Source organism: Lepeophtheirus salmonis, chromosome 14 (assembly GCF_016086655.4).
Source record: "Lepeophtheirus salmonis chromosome 14, UVic_Lsal_1.4, whole genome shotgun sequence".
Classification (NCBI taxonomy): domain Eukaryota; kingdom Metazoa; phylum Arthropoda; class Copepoda; order Siphonostomatoida; family Caligidae; genus Lepeophtheirus; species Lepeophtheirus salmonis.
This window is the reverse complement of record NC_052144.2, coordinates 10518317-10540560: the sequence shown is the minus strand read 5'-3', so window position 1 is coordinate 10540560 and position 22244 is coordinate 10518317. Positions and strand designations below refer to the sequence as shown.

The window sequence follows — 22244 nt, the reverse complement described above, 5'->3', positions numbered from 1 at the left end:
TGGTAAAATAGAGTTACATTGATTAAGTACCGTTATTATTTACTAATCTCTATTGTGTCAATTTTGAGAGATTCAGAGTAATCTTTTTAAAATTTACCAATACACAATCGTATAGAACACGTAAATAGCGGTAGATTAATAAAGAAAAAATTGTCCTAGTCACCACTATGACTACACAGTCCCAGTCACAGACAATATGAGTATTTTGACCCAGAAAGCCATCCGGGAGCAGACTGGGCCTCGAAGAATAGGATTTACAATGTCTCCCATGCAGTTTGCACTCATCGTGGTGACTGGTACATTGTTTTTTTAGCACTTGACAGCTATTTATATGCTCTACAAGAATGTTTATATATAAATTTTAAAAATTTTACTCTTAATCTCTCAAAATTGACAGAATTGAGATGAGTAAATAATAACAGTTGGCCCTGTATAAGTAAAGATAATAGTATCATAATTCCTCCTTCAAAGTTCATATACATACATAATGTATATTTTCTTCTACATGAGCGACCGTAAATCAAACCTACGTGCGTTGAGCTCAACATAATAATTTCTCCTGACTGCCTTGTTAACTAAGCTACATCGATCCACAACCAAACATGGGTTTAGGTAACTGAGTAAACACTCACAATCAGCGATGATAATCTGTTGCCTATTTCAGGTTCTTGGATTTGGCAACCTGAAGAATGTGCATTCTTTTCCTTAACTACTACCCATATTATATAATGTTGGAGGAGTGAACATCCCTTATTATTACATACAAGCTGTCATTGATATATATGAAATCAGACTGGAAATTTGCGTGTGCTCATATAAGACAGAAAATAACTATTTGTTGCAAAGTTATAATTGCAATTAAGGATAAACATCTGAGTAATTCTTGTCTTTATTCTTTTTGACTTCCATCTCCCCCTTTGTCATAACTGCTTGCAGCTGATCAAATTAAACATCATGACAGAGAAGTTGCTCCTCTTCAAAAAATCCATCAAATTCTCAGGGTTCTCATGTTTACTTTGGTTTTTTTTTAACACGTCCAAAATAATGACGATTATCATCATTCCTCTTAATCAGGGGTGTCTGAAGGCTCTAGCCCCCTCCTCCCCCCCAAAAAAAGAAGATATATATATAATTTTGCAGAAGCCCCTGATAATACAACAAAATGGTCAAATGAAATTCTTTGCACAATAGGAATAAATCTGATAATTTTTATTCTTATCCCATTTAGAATGTTTATACAAATATTTATATAATCCACTTACCAACAACTTTGAGCATGATTTGATGTCCGATAGGAGGGGTTGTAGAAACTTGACATTCGTATTTACCCTCATCTTTATGCGTCAAGTCCTTTATTCTCAACTGCCAATAGTTTGTATAAGGAAGATGATAGGCAGAAAAACGATTCTCTAATGTGTATGTGTATAATCCAACTGTAAGCAAGTGAATATCTCGATGTCGGATCCAAGAAACCTTAAAATAAATATAAATAGATTTGATTGAGGAAAGTTAAATAATACTTAAATGACAAGGTATTACAAATGTTTTCCGTTTATAGTTTGAAGAATACGTAAAATGTTTCAAGGGTTAATTTAATCATCATCTCTTTTACTACAATTGTTTTTAACTTGTTTGACTATTTGTAAATAGATGTATTCCTGTTGCGTAAACCATTGTTTTGTTTAAGTTAAAGTATCTCCAAATAATTCAGTAAAATGTGTTTTAACTTTCCCTAGTGCACTGTATTCTATATGAGGTGATGATGTTGAGTTTATCTTTCAAAATTGATAAATAACACAGGGGAACACTCGTTTTATACAAATGAATTCAAGCCAAAAAATGAATTTATCTTTGAGTGGAGAATCGAAGAGTGATCTCAGTTTTTCTTTAATTTATCGGAATTCTAAAATATCGGAGAAAATAATAGTTTTGGACTGTTAGCGTTAAAAGTCAGTTTTTTTAACACTAAAACAATCCCCAAATGAAAAAGTGAATTAATAAAACTTATTTAAATGTGCTTTTATGATTAAATAGTGTTTTTATTGATTTTAAGCTCAATATATTTCCATTTTTAGGCTGAAAAATGATAAAAAATGGTAGTTAGGCAATTCTACCAACTATAAAGTTATTATTAAGTAATTGTTGAGCAGTTTTCCAGGCTTAACAAGAGCTTATTCTAATGTAGCTAATCGTACTTTTTACTACTTGCACTTTAGATTTGTCCAAGACTTTGGTAAGAAAGAAACAATTGTGATTTAGAGAAAGCAGGGCTTGTTGTTCTCTCCAACCAGTTATCAGAACAAAAAAATAAAACCAAATTCTGAAAAATTGAAGGTTTATGATATATTTTTTCAATATAATCACCTCATGCATTAATCACAGTTTTTATACGAGGCCAAAAGCGCGACCAAGCCTTTGCCACACTTGGTCCCTTAGCAAATCCTAGAATTTCTGGTTGATCTGACTCATAAGTTCGTTTTTGGTGTTACATGGTATTCCGTTGGTTTGTAGTTCAATCGCACCCCAAAAAAAATATACATCTGATTCAGATCTGGCGAGTTTAAATTAAAAAAGTCCAGCAAGTTGAAGTCATCAAAATTATCTTGGATCAATTTGAATTTTTTTGGAGATATGAGAGAAAGCCGAGCCCTGCTACTACATGTTAAGCCTCCCATTGACAACGATGTCAATCCAGGGATTTACATTGGTATCTAGCATGCCCAAGTAGGGATCAGTTTTTACTCTTGGCGTAGAATTTAAGAAGGGTTGACGTTCAATTCGTCAATTATTTCCATTTTTTCCCACCAGTGCAAGCTTGAACAAGCTATCTAACAAAAAAAAAGAAGAGGAAGGCAGCTAATTCTTTGTGTTTGTCTAAGAGAGCCCACCAAAGCGATGCTATAGATAGCTTGCGCACCCTAAATGTATTATTGTATCTTTTTTTAGGGTTATGAGTGCACTTAATCCTAAACTGTGACTCATTTTCTGACAGCTGACTAGAGAAAAAACTTTATATTTTTGTGTAAGTGAGAAAGTGAATTTTTTTCTAAGGCCGCTCAAACCGAACTTGTTTAAAGTAAATTTGGTCCACTAAAAACATAGCAGTCTCAGACCGGTCTGGGATTTTCAGATCGAAACCTGTCACTAATATATATATATATAGATAGATAGATAGATGTACTCGTATTAGTACATACATACTACAAAGTAGCAGATGGAGAAGCACAGAGCAATATAACATATGTATTAATACAAAAAGATATATAAAACTAATTTATGTTTAACAAACTTTTTATTCCTTTTTATTTTCACGTGGAAATGGAATTATTGCGAGTACTAGAGGCTCCCAAGACAATTAAAAAGTTTGGTTTTGGGATACATTGTTTCCCTGCTTGTATAAGAATAAAGTAATTGAAACTATTTACATGAGTACAGGAGTTCTTATTGGTTAAAGTAAATGAATAATAATAAAAAAGAAGATATATTCTGCTTTTCATATACTGATTTAATAGATAAAAATAGTAATAATTTGTCGATTTTCCTTTTTATATAAAATCAAAAAAAGAATTAAGAAACTAATATTGAAATTAGATTTTTCCTTTTGTATCTATTTTGATAACTGTTTATGGATATCATCTTTTATATTAAATTCATAAATATATTGGCAAATGTTTGATTCATGCATGATTAATTTTCAAAACGTATTAAATCAGTTCCAATTTTTTTTTTTACTAATGAGTGATTTATAAACTATGAAAAAGATTAATCAAGAGTTTACAAACATAACTATTATTTACTTTATTTTTCTTTTTTTCAGCCATTATAAAATTAATTTTTGCCCATTCCTACCGGGTGGTTCATTGAAAGCAGTTGGTCGTCTCCAGGACCACCGTCTATCCCGTCAGTAAGTCCAAAATGTTTGATAGGAAAAAAGCTCTGTCAAAAAGGCCAAATTGTACATGGAGGGATTAAAAAAAGCAGCCCAGGCCAATCCTCTCAAGTCCATGACGGCCCATGCAAAAGATTTCAGGATTTCACACCAAACTGGCTAGAGAACTATAAAAAAGTAGGTGAAAGGAGCTTTACGAGGGAGGAGAGGTCAAATTTGACACCAGCAATGAAAGGTACACATGTCCTCTGTTCCAAGAACCTTTTGAATGAGTCTTTTGAGTACTTTTGAATTCTTTTTTGACACCTTTGCCCCCTAAAACTCTGATTCCAACCCCCTCGACTACACCTTTTGGGTCCATGCAAAGAAAAAGTAATGCAGTATTCGTCATCCGAACACTGTGGGTCTCGAAGCCACTGCCAGTCGGCACTGGGACGCCATGAAAGATGACTACATCTGGAGCGAATACGAAGCCTTCCGCTTAGAAGCTTTCATTGATGTAAAGGGCGGATACATTAATAATTAAGAGAGCTCAGACACACATCTACCTATAGTATTAATTTTGTTGAAAATCTATTATTAATTTATAAATTATATCTTGTTGAAATTTAAAATTCAAAGTGTTCAGATTTTAAAGTACCACTGGGTACATATAAGTCGTAAAATATTTTCTTTTCATTTATTGGGTTAAATTACTCCTGTAAATATGTGACTGAATTTTTTTTCGCTCTGTTAGCAATTTGGGTATATTATTGACCCCAAAATTTATAGAAATGGTTTTTATTTTTTTGATTATACATTTTGTCGCCAATACTTTTCATTACGCCCTGAAACATTATAGCTGATTATATGCAATTCTTTATTTGAATGTCTTGTGTAGGATTTATTCGTATATTTAGTATTTTTTAATCGAGATTTAGTCAGTTAAATTGTCTGCATTGCAAACAGTATTTACAAAAATATAATATTCTAGCTATTATTTTATATACATATTTTGTCATACGCACAACCTTATTAAAAACTATGGCTAATATTTTGATCTGCAAAAATTCAAGTAAAGAAATGAATAAGTCATATAATTTTTTATCAAAATTAAAAATTTAATGTCTTTACAGTAAGATTGACAAATGATACCTAATTGAAATAACAATCCTATATTGTTAATATTATTAAAAATAAGGAAATACTTTTTCTCGATGTCTCATATGTCGATGTTTTACATTTAATCAAGTATTTTGAGTATTGTAAATGATATTTAAGATTGCAAAATGGATGGTATAATAAAAAAATAGTACCAAATTTGTATAATATAATTATTATAATCGTTCAATTGTTTATTCTGAAATTAAAAACGTTTCATTCTTGGGGTTATCTATTTTACCCAGTTCACAAACTGCGATATAAAAAGGATATTCACTAACAAAGGGGATCAACAGTTTCCATGAAAAGTAAGATTTCCTATTTATTCCAGTATTTTTTTAGTGGAGTTTTTCATATTTACCCAAGTCCAAATTACATACAATTTCTGTCTGTTTACCATCAACTATTGAAATTAGAGATGTACCGATACCAAAATTTCCCAAATCATCTTAATAAACGATTCCTGCTTCCATATTTATATTATGTATAAAGGCATTACATTGAGAAATAATACAATGTTTAAACTTTTTATTAATTAGGGCTTGACAAAAAGACATGATAAATACATCAATCATAATTATGATTTTAATTATTTGTAAATAACTTGAAATTATAATTATTCAAAAAGTTAGTTCCTCTTCGTTCTCATGTGTCAAATTTATTACTGGTTGTCTCATACATTTTGCTCACGCTACTGAATAAATTTTTATTTTCAAAATGGATGGACCTGAATTTTGTTATTTGCAGCTATTACACCCCTAACTGAAATAGGTTAAAATGGTGAATTACCAATACCCCTTAACTCCTCTGACTTACTGGTACCCTTTAAACATAGTATCCCTTTATAAAAATTCCAAGAATTTTTATTTAGTATGCTAGTTCATAATTATGTTATGACTACTTAATATAAGTCCGTAATAAATAAATCGATTTTTCTTTGCAATTTTTTTTGGACGAATAAGTTTTATTTTCTACAACTAGAAAGGTGTATTTTTAAAATTGTTATTGTACCTATTTGAAAAGGGATAATTATGCTCAAAGTTTCTTTGATATAAATAATTTATGATTAAATGTTGCTCTGTTGTGACGTCGTAAAGAAGGATTTCTATAAAAACTGGTTAATAAAACAAACTTTTACCTAATCTAATGTTAAAAACCTTGATTTTTTCCCACGATTTGTGTTTTGATGATTAATTAAACTGTAATAATCTGTTGTTAATCTGGGAACAATTCCCAGCAATTCATTATTTAATAAAAAATCCATAAGTGGGGATAATTGAAAATTACCACCTGATTTTGGACAACCTTTTTTGAGGAAAAAATGCAAGGTACAACAAAGGTACCGAAGTGTTGTGTTCATTTATATGTAGTAAGACATTTATTCTCATTTTTAAAGGAAAATGAGTTAGTTCTTTGTTTTTTTTTTCTTCTCAATAATGAAGATCTTGATTGTCAATGCTTACACCTTTTCACCAATAAAAATTATAACGCATAGAAACACAAATTGCTGTGTTTACATTTAAGATAAAATTTAGTTAGTGAGGGCAAAATATTTTTTATTTAACCATACATTTTTCTTCAAAAGTCCTGTATAATAGAGTGGAACAATTTGAGTGCAGAAAAGTTGTTGTATGGTATGAAAATGATCTATGCAACAATTGTATTGTCCTAAGAGGTTATCTTTAGGTCACACATCTCCATCAAATTATGAACAAGACCAACACTACTTACTAAGTGAGTTAAGATAATCAGAGTACATTTTTAGTTATTTTTCATAAAATAGTTTTGATAGATTTTTGTCTAATCTATAAGAAGGTTTAAAAAAGTGTTTTTATAAAATTGTCTGATTGAGCAAAAGACGAGAAAAAAAGTTAGGAACATTTTATGATGTACGTATAGTTCACGTCATTTTTTTTTTACATTTTTAGAAAGGAAAGATCAATTTTTCCTTATGTTACTCTCTATTTTTGATCCATAGTGTAGCTTTCGAAAAAAAAAAAAAGAAATAGTTAATTTTTTTATAGCTTCGAATAGTTTCTATCATGATAAATAATTGTAAAATAAGGATTATTGCCGCTTTGAATCTTTATTGACAAAAGTAATTAACTTTTGTTTCCTTTTAAACTTTGAAATAGATGTGCTACCTAAAGATGACATCGTGGGAAAATAAAATTTTGCTTAGGTTACCGCGTTCGGCATCCAACTTTTCCTAACTAGCCTTGATCGAAATTCAAAAAAGTTGAAAAAAAGCTGTCCTACTGTATAATTAAGTCTTTGCAATGGAAAAAAACCGGGATATAAAGTTGGAAATATATTTTAAATTTTAATATTATAAAAAGAAATAAGGATTAAATGTATTTATCCCCCACAGATATTTTGTTGAATACATTTCTTATCAATATTCAATACACGACTAAAATATATTCACAACTTCATAGGCCAGCCACGTCATTTTATAGTAACATGGGTAGAAAGTACATTTTTTATTTCTAATGCTCAGTATATATAATTTGCTGGAGTTGTAAATACTCTGCCTTTCCTTTTGTATTATTTTTTTTTATAGTTTTTAACCTGAACAGAGTTATTGATAATCTATGTAGAGTTGGTATCATTACTCTTTAATATTTGATGAGAACAAAGCTATATAAGATATTAACAAGATGAGCCGGCTAGCTATAGTTAATTCATTGTCATAATAGTACCTTAAAGCACTCAAGGCATCGCTCTAATGATGCACCTGATTAGGTCACTCCATCATTTTCTGTTATTTCTATTACCTCATGATGTAGCCATTTTTATCTTCTCTTTAAAGAGTTTATTTAGCTAATGCAGTTGAAAAAGTGAATTCATAGATTTGGATAATAATGTTCGCGTAAGCTTGACCCCCTAGCAGACCAGAAAGTAGGGACGTAGACAAATATTGATCACATACCATGGTCATTAGAAAAGTCCATACAAAGTCCGAGAGATGGCACTTCTGGCGTGTATTGAGGTTATGTTTAGTTAGTAGTATCTCTTGTAAGAAAACACACCAGCTTTCAGCAGATCAGTATATTTCTTTCTGTTTGGCATTTGTTTGAATCGAAAAATCGGCCGTAAAGATGATAGCAACTGTTTTTTGGATTTGCAAAGAACAATCCTCATCAACAATGCGGAGAATTGTCAAACTATTACAAGAGCATATTTTTCTTATTTATTGTTCTCGGACCGTTTGAAAACCAAAAAAAAAAACAAAAAAAAAAAAAAAAAAAACACTAACGATTGATCCACAAAAAATCATTTTCCATCACAACAATGCATCAGCTCACACCTCAGCAATGGAAATAGAGTTTCAGTCAGAGTTACCACAGCACTAGCAATCTCATGCCTCTTCACTCTCTTGCCATCCATCATCTCTATATCATGGATCATATCAATGATTTCTGGAGTATTAACAACAACAGTGCGTCCAGAACGTTCAGCGTCGCTTGTGCACATATGGCCAACCCGAAAATTTGGAAACCCCTTATAGACTATTTTTAATAGAAAGTGCAGGGTCCCCATGATTTATATTAAGCTTCTTTGTTGTATCCCAAGGCGTTTTCCCATTTTTAAAGTAATGTTTAATCAACACACGAAATTCTTTTATGTCCATTTTTTGTAAATCACTCCACTTCCTCGATTCAAACGAATGCCAACCCAAAAGAAATAGAACAGTCTGGCTAAAAGTTGATATGTGTTCATCCAAGAGATATTGATAACTAAACATAACCTCGATATTTGCCAGTAGTCCCATCTCTCTAATTTCGCATGGACTTTTCAAAAGACCCTCGTAGTCTCGGCTTAGATACTTAGTCTAAAGATTTAGAGGAGATAATATTCAAGTATATATTGAACACTAGTGTATATGCTCAAGAAAGAGGGGTTTCATCTGCATGGAGTTATAAACGTAACTTCTGGTTGGACTCCGAATAGAATTGCAGATCGTCATGGTTGTGATTCCTGTCGATATAAATGTTTATTTTCTTATTCCTTCCTGTAAAAACTGCTCAAATGAAACGGCATGACAGCTAGGCTGCTCTTCTCATAAACATTCTGTATATTTTCAGGATTATCATGCTGATTTTTGGCGTAATTTTATACATATGGAAAATTATTTGGAGGTAGAACAATAGATCTTTATTTGTATTCACGTGATCCCTTTTTCTCCACTTTCAACCTCAACTTCAAAAAGGTAAAGGACAAAATTTGGAAAAAAAAATACAAAAAAACAACAACACATATGGCATCTAACGGTAGCCTATGGTGTATTAATAATCTTATTATTATATACATATGTTACGGGAAATATGGACAGTCGGGCATATCGTAAAATGCCCAGGAAATGTATTACATTTCCAAAAGAGTGGCCATTTAAATTAATATGTGAATGATTTTGTGTGATTTGATTATGAAACAATTCATTTCAAGCAATTTGATCATTAAGAATATGAATATAATACAATTTAATTGCAAGCAGTTTGATCATTAAGGATTTGATAATTTTGTGCCATTTCATTGAAATTTAGATTGTATTCGGATAATCAAAGTATTGTAAGAATTGAAGTTGTTGCAAAAGAAGCATTTCATTTTGCTAAATACATATAAAATTTTTGAAGGTTCTGGCGCAGTTTCAAGTTTTTAACCTCAAGCAGTTGACATGAGTATTGTAATTTTCATGTAAAACTCGCTGTGTATGTAAACAAAAAACAAAACAAAAAACAAACGTTAATCTAAAACCTTAGAGTCTAAAAAAACTCTTGAGGGTGTGTGAAGAACTTTTATCCTTTTCCTATTCTTTTCTATCCAATACATTGTATTACATATGTATATCATTTCAGTCATACAAATCCCTCAAGACATGTTGTAATATATAGGTATATCCATATTCTTCAGTAAATAAATTTCCCCTTTTCATATTCGATTACTATTATTAAGAGTGATTCTCAAAGAAAAATTGGTAATCCTAAAGCCTTTAAAGGTATTAACCGATCCAAAAACAACTCACATATATGAGTACCATAAATATGCATATAATAGGATTTTTGATAGTAACATCAAAACAAAGGATAAAAATCAAATAAATTGACAGTTATGAATTAAAATAATAATTCAATATAAACGAATATCGTATAATGTGCATTAAGTATAAGATGAGTTTGACCAAGCTGTGACAGCTTTTATCATAGAACTGGGTTTATTGCCAGTAGGTGTTCAAGCAAAGACAACATTTAGGGTCCTTTAACCCTTTCTCTAATGAACTAAAAATTGGTGAAATAAAAAAAATATGTATTACAATATTTTGAAGAAAAATTTCAAAAATCGATAGTTATTTGCAAAAAATATTATTTTGTAGAAAAAAGTAAAAAGTAGTAAAAAAAAAGTTCTTAATTTAATTTTAATTCTTAAAGCCCCTCCATCTTACACCCTGCAGAGACCTCTGGCTATAAATTTCTAAGAATTACAATTGATAAAATAAAATAAATGGAAGGAAATTGCTCAAAAGGCAAGTTTTTTCCAAGGCAAATTTTCCCAGGATGTGTAATCCAACATCAAACTTTCTGAGAGCAAATTTTGCATGGGTGAGCCTTCTTACATCACTTTACAAAAAATATTCCCATAATATAACAATATTTGGACCAACTGCATTGTTTAGAACACTTTTGTTCACGTTGAGTTTCTTTTCAATTTGTTTCTTCTATGTTTTTGAGCATTTTTTATGACAAATTATTCTAATACAATATTTATAAAATTATAAGACTCAAATACCAAATTCACTTGGTGGTTTTGGATATCTGAAAGGATTTATTAATTTGTTTTTCATAGCTTAGAAAAGTGATAAATATTTTAGTATCGGAATCACACGTTAAACTTTAATTTCCTGATGTCGATTTTAATTCTAGAACATATATTCGATTCTCGATTCTAATTAATCATCCCATCACTGCTAAATATGTTACTTACATGGATGTAAAAGTAAATTGGAACATTTTCTAAATCGATATAACTTAGAAAATTTTAATTTTAAATAATTTTTTAACAAAAAATATAGAATGGGGTGTTAAGGTTTAGCACCAAATGTTTTGTTCAAATAGGTAAACAAACAAACATGGAGCAAGGGAATAGGTCAGCTGTTGTTGAAATGATTCATGGGGGACACAAGCCTCCCAAAATTGCCAAAACACTTTCATACCCCAGGTCGATGGTCTACTGGATCTACCACAATTGGAAGATAACCGGCCAGTATGAATGGAAGTCCTACAAGGGAAGAAGGGGAACCTGGTGACACCGATGACCGTGCTCGCAAACAAAATACAGTGTCAGCACGTAGACAAACCAGAGGGTGGTAAAGACCGACATGAAGTTGACCTCCTACATGCACTCGAACAGAAACATCACAAATTATTGAACCTTCCTCAAGGATAAGCGTCGTCCAGTAACCTTCTTAATTGATGAAAAGAAGTTGATTGTAAACATGATATACAACAGCCAAAACGACTGCTTCTTAGCTGACAAAAAAGACAAGGCCTCATGGTCTACAATACAAGGTTTCCTGTCTCAGGCATGACATTGGGAGTCATTGGGTCCAATGAGACAGTGATGCCGCCGATCTTCTTCAACCAAAAAGAGAGGGTCGACGCAGACAAGTGCTGAAAGGTGCTGAAGGAAAAAGTGATCTTGTGGATCAAGGCCAATGATGGAGGCAACAGGTTCACCTTCCAGCAGGAATCAGCCCCCGCTCACAAAGCCAAGAAGACCCTGTATTTGCTCAAGGAGGAAAACGTCGACTTTTGGTGCCAGAGGACTTGACCCTCTAACTCTCCCAATTTGAACCTTATGGACTATATCTTTTAAGAGGAGTTAGAGAGGCCTGTTTGTTCGAGGCCCCACAACAGTTCGGATGAAGTCAAGAAAAGCTTCGAGAAGTACTGGGCCAAAGTAACACGGCCTGCTCCTCCTTCCAGACCTACCTCTACAGGGTCACCGTCCCCAACGGCGGATACATCGAAATATTTTTTCACCATCCATGGATGAACAACTTTTGTACGCATAAAAATCTAAAAAAATTAAAATTTCAGGTGTTATAGCTCATTAAAAAAGGTCTTGATTTACATCCCTGCACAATATAAATAAGAAGCTTATAATGACTTTAAAAATAAAGACTAAACAAATTTTACAGGTATTTACATATATGTATGTCAGAATGAAATTGGCTACTATGAATAAATATACAAACTATTTAATACCTTTACCTTTGAAAAAGAAAAGAAAAAAACTATAAAAATAAAACTTTGTCCGTAATAAGTTCTGATTGAACCTACACCACAAACAAATAAATCTACTTTCATAAAAAAATTGTAGTTTATAAAACGATGTAAAATTTCTTTATTTAAACTTTGTTCTCTTTTAATAACTGACAGTACTCCTGTTGAGAGTTAATGCACCATAAAAATGAAAGACTAATGATCTACTTTTATATACCTAGATATATAGGTATTTTTCCATTTATTTACAATACATAAGTGCATTTTATTTATTCATTCATTAATTGGCTATTGGGGGAAATGCACAATAGAGCTCAGTACTGTCAGGTCCTTGTAAGCTAAGTATGACAAATAATAGTGTTCATACATCAAAAAGTTGGGGTTCATTTTTTTAAAGCCTCCAAGCTGTAGGGCTAATGAAATTATCTAAATCTCTATTGAGAAGATTTTTAGGACAAAAAGCCATTGTGGACAGGGCACTCACTATATATTGAAAATGCATATGAAATGTATATAAAAATGATATTATTATGAATTGAAAAAAATTTAAAAAATGTCATCAACTACAAATAACATATTAAAATATATGCATGAAAAAAGAATTCTAGGAGAGAGATCTTTTTTATATGTGTCGAAAAATTGCCAAATCAAAATTCTGGAAGGAAATTGCAAAAAAATATTTTGCACTAATTTTGAAAAAAAAGAGTAATTAATAGTTTTTTTGAGAATAATATCGTCAAAAAATCTTTTTTTCATTTTTGAAAATATAGATAAGTTATGCAATTAAATGTTCCAGAAATTAAAAATACTATAATATAGTGTGGAAGTCTAAAATTTTATGTCCAAAATCCATTATTTTGTGACAATTCTTCGTAAAAATTGGAAATTGACGCTTGATGAAGAAAAAAAAAATAAGATATGAAAGAAATTAAAAAAATTATACAAAAAATGACAGATATTTAAGTTACAAGTTCATTTTTTCTGTGTCAAATTTATATTAAAAAGAACTTCTGAGCAAAATTATACAAATTCTATTTTATCTATACATCTAATATTCAATAGTAACTCCATTTTTTTCACCTTAAAAAACGTAATTGTAATTTTCAAAGATTTCTTTTTTTGCCAAAAACTTTTTTTATTATGAATGTATTAAGAAATGTCTTTATTTATATAGTTGTTTTTAAGACGCCAGTGATTTTTCATTTATAAAACAACCTCCTATCTAGTTTTTTATGTCGTCACAAAAACAATTTTTGTGTTTTGGGTAGAAAATCAGACCCCCCCCCCTCCCAATTGTCACCCCTGTCTCATCCTAACAAGGTACAAAAGAGGCATTTATATAAAGTTCCAGCTCCTTAGTCCCAACAGTTTGGGTACTCATACCACTGTAACAATTAATATTAATAACTACAATAGTACTGGGTGAAACCATAAAATTTACATACTGAAATGATGCAAAATTCTAGGGTTTTTAAGTTACTCACTTCAAAAGTTTTAAGTAGTAATTTTTTCTATGAAATATCCGTTGTATAAAAATATGTATTGCTTTTTGTTACCCCCTGTGGTCTTTATTTTTTATGCACAAAATGACCCATTTACAAAAAAATCTCAACGTGTACGTGTATATTTAGGACTAAGATAAATTAGATAATTATTAGCTAATACCTAACTAATTTTTCATCAAATACTTATTAGTTTTTTATGTACAATTATTATAAAACTACCTGCTCTAGTTATATTTAACATGGAAAAAGATCATTCTATAAAATATAGTTTAACTAATCCGATAAATAGTATAAAAATACCTTCCGCTGTTATCAAGAGAAATTGCTTCTTTGGGTGCTAAAAAAATCCTTTAAAGTAATATGATCCTCCAGTATGATCGAGTTCCTCTGAAGCCCAGATGCAAACCCCCTAGATTATTCATTTTGGCTACATTTTGAAATGAAGGCATATAAGAACTGACATGCAAGTATGGTGGTCATAAAATCAGCTCTAAATAACGCTTGAATTTGAATAAATCTGAACTACATACATCAGACTTTTATTGTTTTTTGAAAGAGGATTACTACCAATGGTGTCGCTAGACTCCTTTTTTTGAAGGGGGGAGAAAAGAGTTAATTATAAATGGTTTTTTTTGTCATAGGATTATTATTAGAAATAATAACAATCATTAAACAATTGATATTCGCATAAATTTTTAGTTTTAACCCGATGCATTTAGTAATTAACATTTTTAAAGCAAAAGACGCATTTAAGATGCATTTAATTGAGTATAACTTAATAATGATAGCCATTAAACTAATTACTTCTGTTGAAGGGTCAGTTCATTAAATAATTAAGAGTGCATATTTAAAACCTAATAAATTTAAAAGCACTTCCAACTACTATATATAACTCATAGATAGATAGAGTTAGCAAATTGTGTCGTCTAATAAAAGTTTTTGAGAAGAAAAAAAGTAATTTATAGTGTCAGTATTTCACAAATAAATGTTGTTCAAGATATACTAAGACAAGGTGCACTCAACATTTCTTTGACTACTTTATATAGTCTCTAATTAAAAAAAAAAACCTGTCCAAATTACAACTAGAATGGGTGCTTGATAGAAGAAAACCTCCCCTTAATAAATTTCCTCTAAAATTTAATAGGAATTATCATTTTGTATTTGACTCTATGAACTTGAAATTGTATTCTTAACAAATGTAAACTTCTTACATAGTTTCAAGAAAATTGATTTATAACTTTTTCCATCATCCTGCTTTCAAAAATCTAGTTTTCTTGGACTTTAACATCTCAAAATTTAATTACATGTAGATTTGTTCGGATGATCAGTTCCACAACCGCTGGCTTGCGGAAACAAAATAAATTGAGTTGGTTTATGAAAGGCATAACTGTGCAAAGTATTTTGCCTTTTCGGCGATTTTTTTATATTAAAAAACATGAATCAAAGAATATGCATCAAATGTTCTATAAAAATTAAAAAATTAAATTAAGTACTCTAAAGCAATTAAAATGTTGACAATGGTATGTGTAAAAAAAAAAAAAAAAAAAAAAAGAAGGTTGACAAGTTGTCTTCCAATATGGCCTAGTAGATGCCAATGACAAGCCAAAGTTTTGATGACTTTGTTTTTACTACCGGGGCGTAGTGCATCTGGAGTTCTTACGGTCATACGGGCAATCATGAGTATTATCTTGAAGTTATGCACCGGCTGCAAGAAGTAATATATAAAAGAAACGTCCGAAATTACCGAACAATAATTCGTGGGTTTTGCATCATGATAATGCAACTGCTTACTCATCTTTGCCTGTGGGATATTTTTGCCCCAAAACAACATTACAATCATGCCTAAGCCACCATATTCACCAAATTAGACCCATAAGACTGTTTCTAATTACTGAAACTGAAGAGACCCATGAAAGGACAGAGATATCCAACGATTGAGGAGATAAAGACCGTATCACTGGAAGAACTCATGGTTATATTGAAGAGTGCTTATGATAAGTGCTTCTAGGATTGAAAAAAGCGTTGGGGTGATTACATTGTAGGGGACAATATAAATATTGATGAATGAATTATCATTCTTTCCAAAAAAATACATAGGTATCTGACTTTTTAAACACTACTCCGTCGTTACGTACGAGTAAAATATACCGAGAATTAGCCGGATCACCCTGACAATAAGAATAATGCTTGGGAGGAGAGCAGCTTAAATGCTATGGATGCCATCAGCTTCAAGCAACCTGAGAGAAATGAAATGAACGCAAATCTTACTTCATAAATTTGAAAGAACAAATGGAATGGAATTAGTCTATCCTCAATTCTACTCCGAGTCCAACAAAACTTACACTTAGTAATAACTCATGGGGAGCAAAGATTAGTTATTACATTACTTCAACATGTTCCCTTCTCAAACATTAAATAATAATATTAGCAGTCTTGGAAAAAAAACAAAAAACAGTTCAGATTGCCCACTAAAACAAGGCGCTCCCATTTTTGGGACATATTTTATACATCCTTGGCTACTGTTATTATTTACTCATCCCTATTATGGAACTTTTGAGAGATTTTGAGAATGTACAATGTTCTAGGGCACATAATTAGCTGTCAATTAATAAAAATATCATTTTCTTGTTGACCACCTTGAGCACATAGTAAAAGAATACGATTGAGATCGCAGCGCTCCTCCGCGCGGGGTTGTCATTGAAGGCCATCTGGGAGCAGACTGGGGTCTAGATGAAGACGATATACAATGTTTCCATGCGGTTGAAGGTCGGGGAGGATCTCAGAGACTCTCCAGATGGAGGCAGGATACCCCGTAAACTGCCTGAAGACAGCTTTCAAGAAAAAACCGAATTCATCCATTGCTGACATGGCCATAACGACGAAGAAGTCCCCTTCAGCGAGGTCCAGAGCTTGGCCAATTCCATCTAGGTGCACATGAAACCCAAGGCCTGCAAGATACAACACGAACCACCCATACCCCGAAGATCTCCATCAACAAAACTTGGGTCTCCGTGAGACCCAGGTCTCAAATCATCAGGTCTCTTTAATCATTTTCATATATTTATAAGGAAATGATTTCTTAGATTTTACATGTTGACAAGAATTGTAAAAAAAGGAGTGATCATATTGGATATTTCCCTCTTACCCCTTAACCAATAAATATTACATGATTTTTCAACTTGTATCTAATGTATTATTGGAATTCTATAATATATCTTTACAAAAATTATATCCAGGGAAAGGCATGATAATAATAAGACTGTAACAATATTATTTTATTTAAACTGAATAATCTAATCAATCAAAAGGAAATTAATAATTAAATATACATATTTGCCAATGATGAACTACATATAAATGTTTAAGAATTTACTTATTGATTGATAAATAGTATATTTATATGTTTGATTTTTTTTTGGAAGAAAGAAGGTTGATCGAAGAAGAAAACTTGATATTAAGAAATAAAGTTTTTGGATGAGTTGACAAAAATAACTATATACTCCTTTATATATGAACGATTTTATTTTCTAATAAAAATAATAAACTATCCATTTTGTGCATCTTTTTGCACAATGTGTGTAAATAAAGGGTGTGGAAACTGTAGTAGCAGGTTTGGCGATAAATGTTCCGAATAACATGTGGCATTATTACTTTTTAAATGATCCAAAATATACATTAAAAAGAATAAGTCACTTTTTATTGTATAGACATCCCTCATCTGGACATCCATACATTATGACTCGATTTCATACATCCTTATATCCAGCTCCATGGACACAAGATGCCTCTTTGCAGACCCGTAGTGTGTGAAGGGTTCGAAAAGACGGACATTTAAGGAAGTTCTCGGAGTAAATTCTCACAAAATCAATCAATTTATCCATTTTATATATTAAAATATCAACCTTTACCACCAAAAGTGATTTCCCTTCAATTATGATACAATTAATGACATTAGGTAAAAGGCTTTATATAAGTTGGTATCGAAGTAGATATTCCAATTTTCTAATCTTTGTATGTAAGAGCTGTTATCCAGATATCATGGATTCCTTTTCTCATGATGCCTCCACATTCATCAGGTAAAGAAAACTTAGTCACAACTTCAGCAGCACACCTCCATCTTTAAAAATATTCAAGATTAAACTCAGAAAAGAGAATTTACATTGACTCTCAAAATTTACTACACTAATACCGTTATAACGAACTTGTATCCTTCTTTCAAGCTCCATTGACACTAGATGGCTCGTTGCAGACCCGAAGTGACTGAGTGATTCCAAAAGACAAGCATTCAAGGGAGTCCTCGGAGCAAGTCCTACTGCTCAGGGACAGTTCAATGGAGATTTCGTTGTCAATGATTCCTTCCTGCACATGAGCTTTTCTTCATTAATGAACACCGATCCCGAATTAAGGATCCTACTCTCACTTTTTTAAGTTCTACCGCCTACTTTTTTTCTCTTTCTTTTTTTCCACTTTTCTTCTCTCTCTTTTTTCCCACTTTTCTTCTCTTTATTTAAGCTATACCATACAAATATACGTACTTTTATTATTAGATCATTGAGTTTTATAACTAAAATATTGTCGTGGTCTTATCTTAAATTGACAACGATGGAGAGCGTTTTTAGGAAAGGCTTTTTTTATAAATTCAAGTTCAGACTTTCAGGTATGAAATGAAATAATTTAACAACACTTTATGGACTTTTTCTGAAAGCCATAAGGCTAACAGAAAAAAAGGTCATATTTGGAATTAGGGGATCAAAGTTTTGGAACAAAAAAACAGTTAAATGGTTCCGAAAGAGAGGATTTTATAAGAAAACAGACACTTCATACTTATAAATTTACTATATATCAATACATAATTTAAGGGATAAACATATACTTGTGTATTCAGTTGAATAAACTATTTGAATTTTCTTTCAAATCAGGGGTAAAAGATAATTAAATTTTCAAAAAAAAAAAAAAAAAGGTTAGCAATAATTTAATTTTTACAGCCTTTTTATCATCACATTGTTCCCTGCATTAATATAAAAATCAAAAGTAGACAAAAAATAATTTACATTTACCATATTGACAGAAAGTAATCACTTGGAAAAAAAAAATATTTTACAACTTATGATTGATATTTTTCAAAGTTTCGAAAATATTCACAATAATAGCTCATCTATTAAAAAGATTATTTCTTCAACTAAAATGTATCATATCTTTGTTATACTAGTCAGATGCGTTTTTAATCATTGTTATTGTTCAACTGTATTAATGTTTATTAAATCATTTATTCAGTACCGAATATTATTAATGGTTTTATTGCAACATGTCAAGATGTATGTAAAGTATTGTCTTAAATTTTTGTACTTGGAATATACTTTCTCATTTTATTTTCCATCTAAAGACATTAAAAATAAACATAACTGCTCCATGGTACATTAAAATGTCTCTTGAAAATGTTTCGGTTCAATTAGCAAGTTTTTGAATAATGAAACCACTTTAAAAAATATTTCTCTAAATTTCTTAATGATTATCACATTTACAAGCCAACAATAAAGTAATCAACACATATATCCTAAGATTTTTTGAATAAAAATGTACAATTGTATCTCGTTTAACAGTTTATTCACATCCTTTAGTCTGATTGAAGAGCAATATCAACCTAACTCATTTCAGAATATGTGCATCCGATACTGTAGGGAAAGGAAGGGGTATTTTTGAATAAAGCTTGGTTATCAATAGTGTGAGCGTCAGTTGTATTTAAAACGGAGGACCTTGGTCCAGTCAAGTTCGGTCCCATACACTTACTATTTACTTTTAGTAGAATTGTCAGAAGATTATTGCAGGATAAGATGTTTTTCTTCTGACACACATTACTACTACTAATAAAATATTTATTGCTACACTTCAAATAAAACATACAATCAGTACGGGCACATGTAAAAATAACTTTAATTTGTGGTGTCTTCAAATTAGCTTGCCAGATTAGGTATCCTACTGCAGTCCATCCTGAACGTATTGTAGGGATGGTGCATTGTTCAACCAGCCCCCAATATCAGAATTCATTAAAACAATTGAAGAGGCTGGAGACGGAATGTCCTTGAAAAGGTTGAATATTGTCTAAAAGCTGTATCTTTTTAATCATAACTTTAGGACATTCATAAACCAGATGAAGTGGTTCTTCATCTCTTAAACCACGCCCATGACATAGTGGGCTAACTTATCTGTGTATGAGGTGATAGTGTCGGCATAAGAGACAATGCCCAGTGATAAACTGAACCAATGAGTTCAGTTTTTCTTTTGAAAAGTCTAAGAGATGCTTCCACCTCCAAAGTCTAACTCTTGGAAGTATGATACAGCATTGACGGCAATAGTCAAGATTCGACCAAAAAGTCTGCCATATGTCTATGTATTGGGGAGATACCTTCTCCCTAAGTGATGACCAAGGGATTCCAACAATTCGGGAGAGAGGTTGATCAAGTGCTCCAGCTTTGGCTAACATATCAGCCACATAATTTCCAGTAACTTTACTGTGACCTCTTACCTTGCAGAGGGAGAGAATCACATCACTAGCTCACGACCTCAAAAGATTTTTCATATATGGAATAACGGAACTCTTTGTCTCTATCGACGCCAATACTCCAATTGCTGCTTGAGAGTCTGACCAATCCTCTAGATCCCCACACATTACTAAAGCCATAATTGAAACAATAATGGATATATAGTGTTACTACCTTTATTATTTTAATGTTTACGCTCGTGAAGATTTTGATAGTTATCACATCTTTCTATACGTACTGTAGCCAATGTTTTATCTACTCGATATAATTGAATACTTATTCCTTAAATAATAGGATGCCACTTCAAAAAAAAAAAAAAATAATAATAATGCAAATGGTATTGACATAATTTTTTGTCTGTCAAGAGCATTTGAGACGGAGAGAAATAAAGATAGAGACTCATTCTTTAACTTTCCATTCATGTATTTGTACATCTAATGCACAAATGACAAAACAATAATATCCACATACAAATACAGACCCTAATGAACTCACTTAATAATTTTTTTTTTTTTGACATCAATTAACTTAGACATAAATAAAAACTGACAAAGATATTTTTTTAACATTTATTATAATTAGTTAACCAACAATAATAATAATTTGCTGAATTGCTTAATTATGAACAAACAGTACCTTGCTTGATACCCTCGTAGCTTTGTCATTTGCAGTCTTAAATAACATGCAATAAATAGTTCTGAAGGATTTATTAATAAAGTTTGTTTGTTTATGAAGGTATAATGTTTTATGGATATGCACTCAAAAGCTTTAGGTGCAAAGATATGGGTTGTTGTCGTTGAGATATTGTCTTTCTCCTTCATTTTGTGTGGTGAGATGTATGTATTTACAATTATTCAAAGGATCTACTTGAAAAAATAATATTAAAATGGCTTAATTTCAAGTTGTTAAATATTTCAAAAGCCCATTGACTCTTTAGATAAGTGCATTGATCTTTTAACCATGCACTGCTCTATAAATAAATGGGCCACCAATTCCAATCCCAATACATATCCAAAACCTTTTTTTTTTTTTGTACACTCTGAGTTGTATACTTATCTTCAGTGTTCTAAGCGTGGATTGATTTAACTAAAGTTAGTTATTGTAAATCTGTAAACATTGTACGTTAACAATAAAATAGATAATAGTCCAATAATTGGGTCAAGTCAAATTATTAGGTAACTATTGTTTAATATAGAGCCTTTCTTTTCATTTTGTAGAAAATTTTTGAAGCCCAGTTCAACAAATATTACTTTTTCAATTTAATAGATCGATTAAAAATATGATATTAGTATTTTTTTCTTCATAAAATTAACCCCGAGCAATTTCTATATTTATAAAATTGAAAATAAACCGATATTGTTCCTAATATATGTATGTAGACATTTAAGAAAAAAAACAATTACTTTTAATCCAAATGAATTATTATTGGGTGAAACCAAGGGAAAAATCGATATTTATTTATTTCATTATTTGAAACTTTACAGATAATAAGTTTTATCTAGTTATTTTTTTTCTTACTCAAAAAATGACTCATACCTATAATATACATTAAAAATTTAAAAATAAAATTCTCGAAAATCTGACTTGATAAGAAAAAAGTATAACATATCGGATGGCCCATTGAAATCTGAATACTTACCAACTCAAACATTAATGAAGGCTTAGTGATAGAAATTAATTCGATATATTAAAGGATACTGTATGAGTTACATAACAAAAAAACAAAAAAGCATGAGCTCTTTAGCTTACAAACAAGTTGAGAAAATGACACTTGAACGTGATCGACGAATTTCCTTGTGCACACTCCAAGCAGTTGGGCAATTGCACCACTGAATAACAAAATCATCGGATTTAGATCTAGCGAATTTGGAGACCAAAAGTCCGGCAA

At 31.2% G+C, this 22244-nt stretch overlaps 1 protein-coding gene across 2 annotated transcripts in view; it reads right to left on the bottom strand.

Annotated features, from left to right (window-relative positions):
* LOC121129488 (lachesin) overlaps positions 1–22244 on the bottom strand; it is a 250939-nt gene that overhangs the window by 93104 nt on the left and 135591 nt on the right. For both annotated transcript variants that reach the window (XM_040725213.2, XM_071893404.1), the window contains one exon: positions 1263–1473. In XM_040725213.2, coding sequence (XP_040581147.2) covers positions 1263–1473 — 211 coding nt within the window. The remainder of the gene's footprint in view (positions 1–1262; positions 1474–22244) is intronic.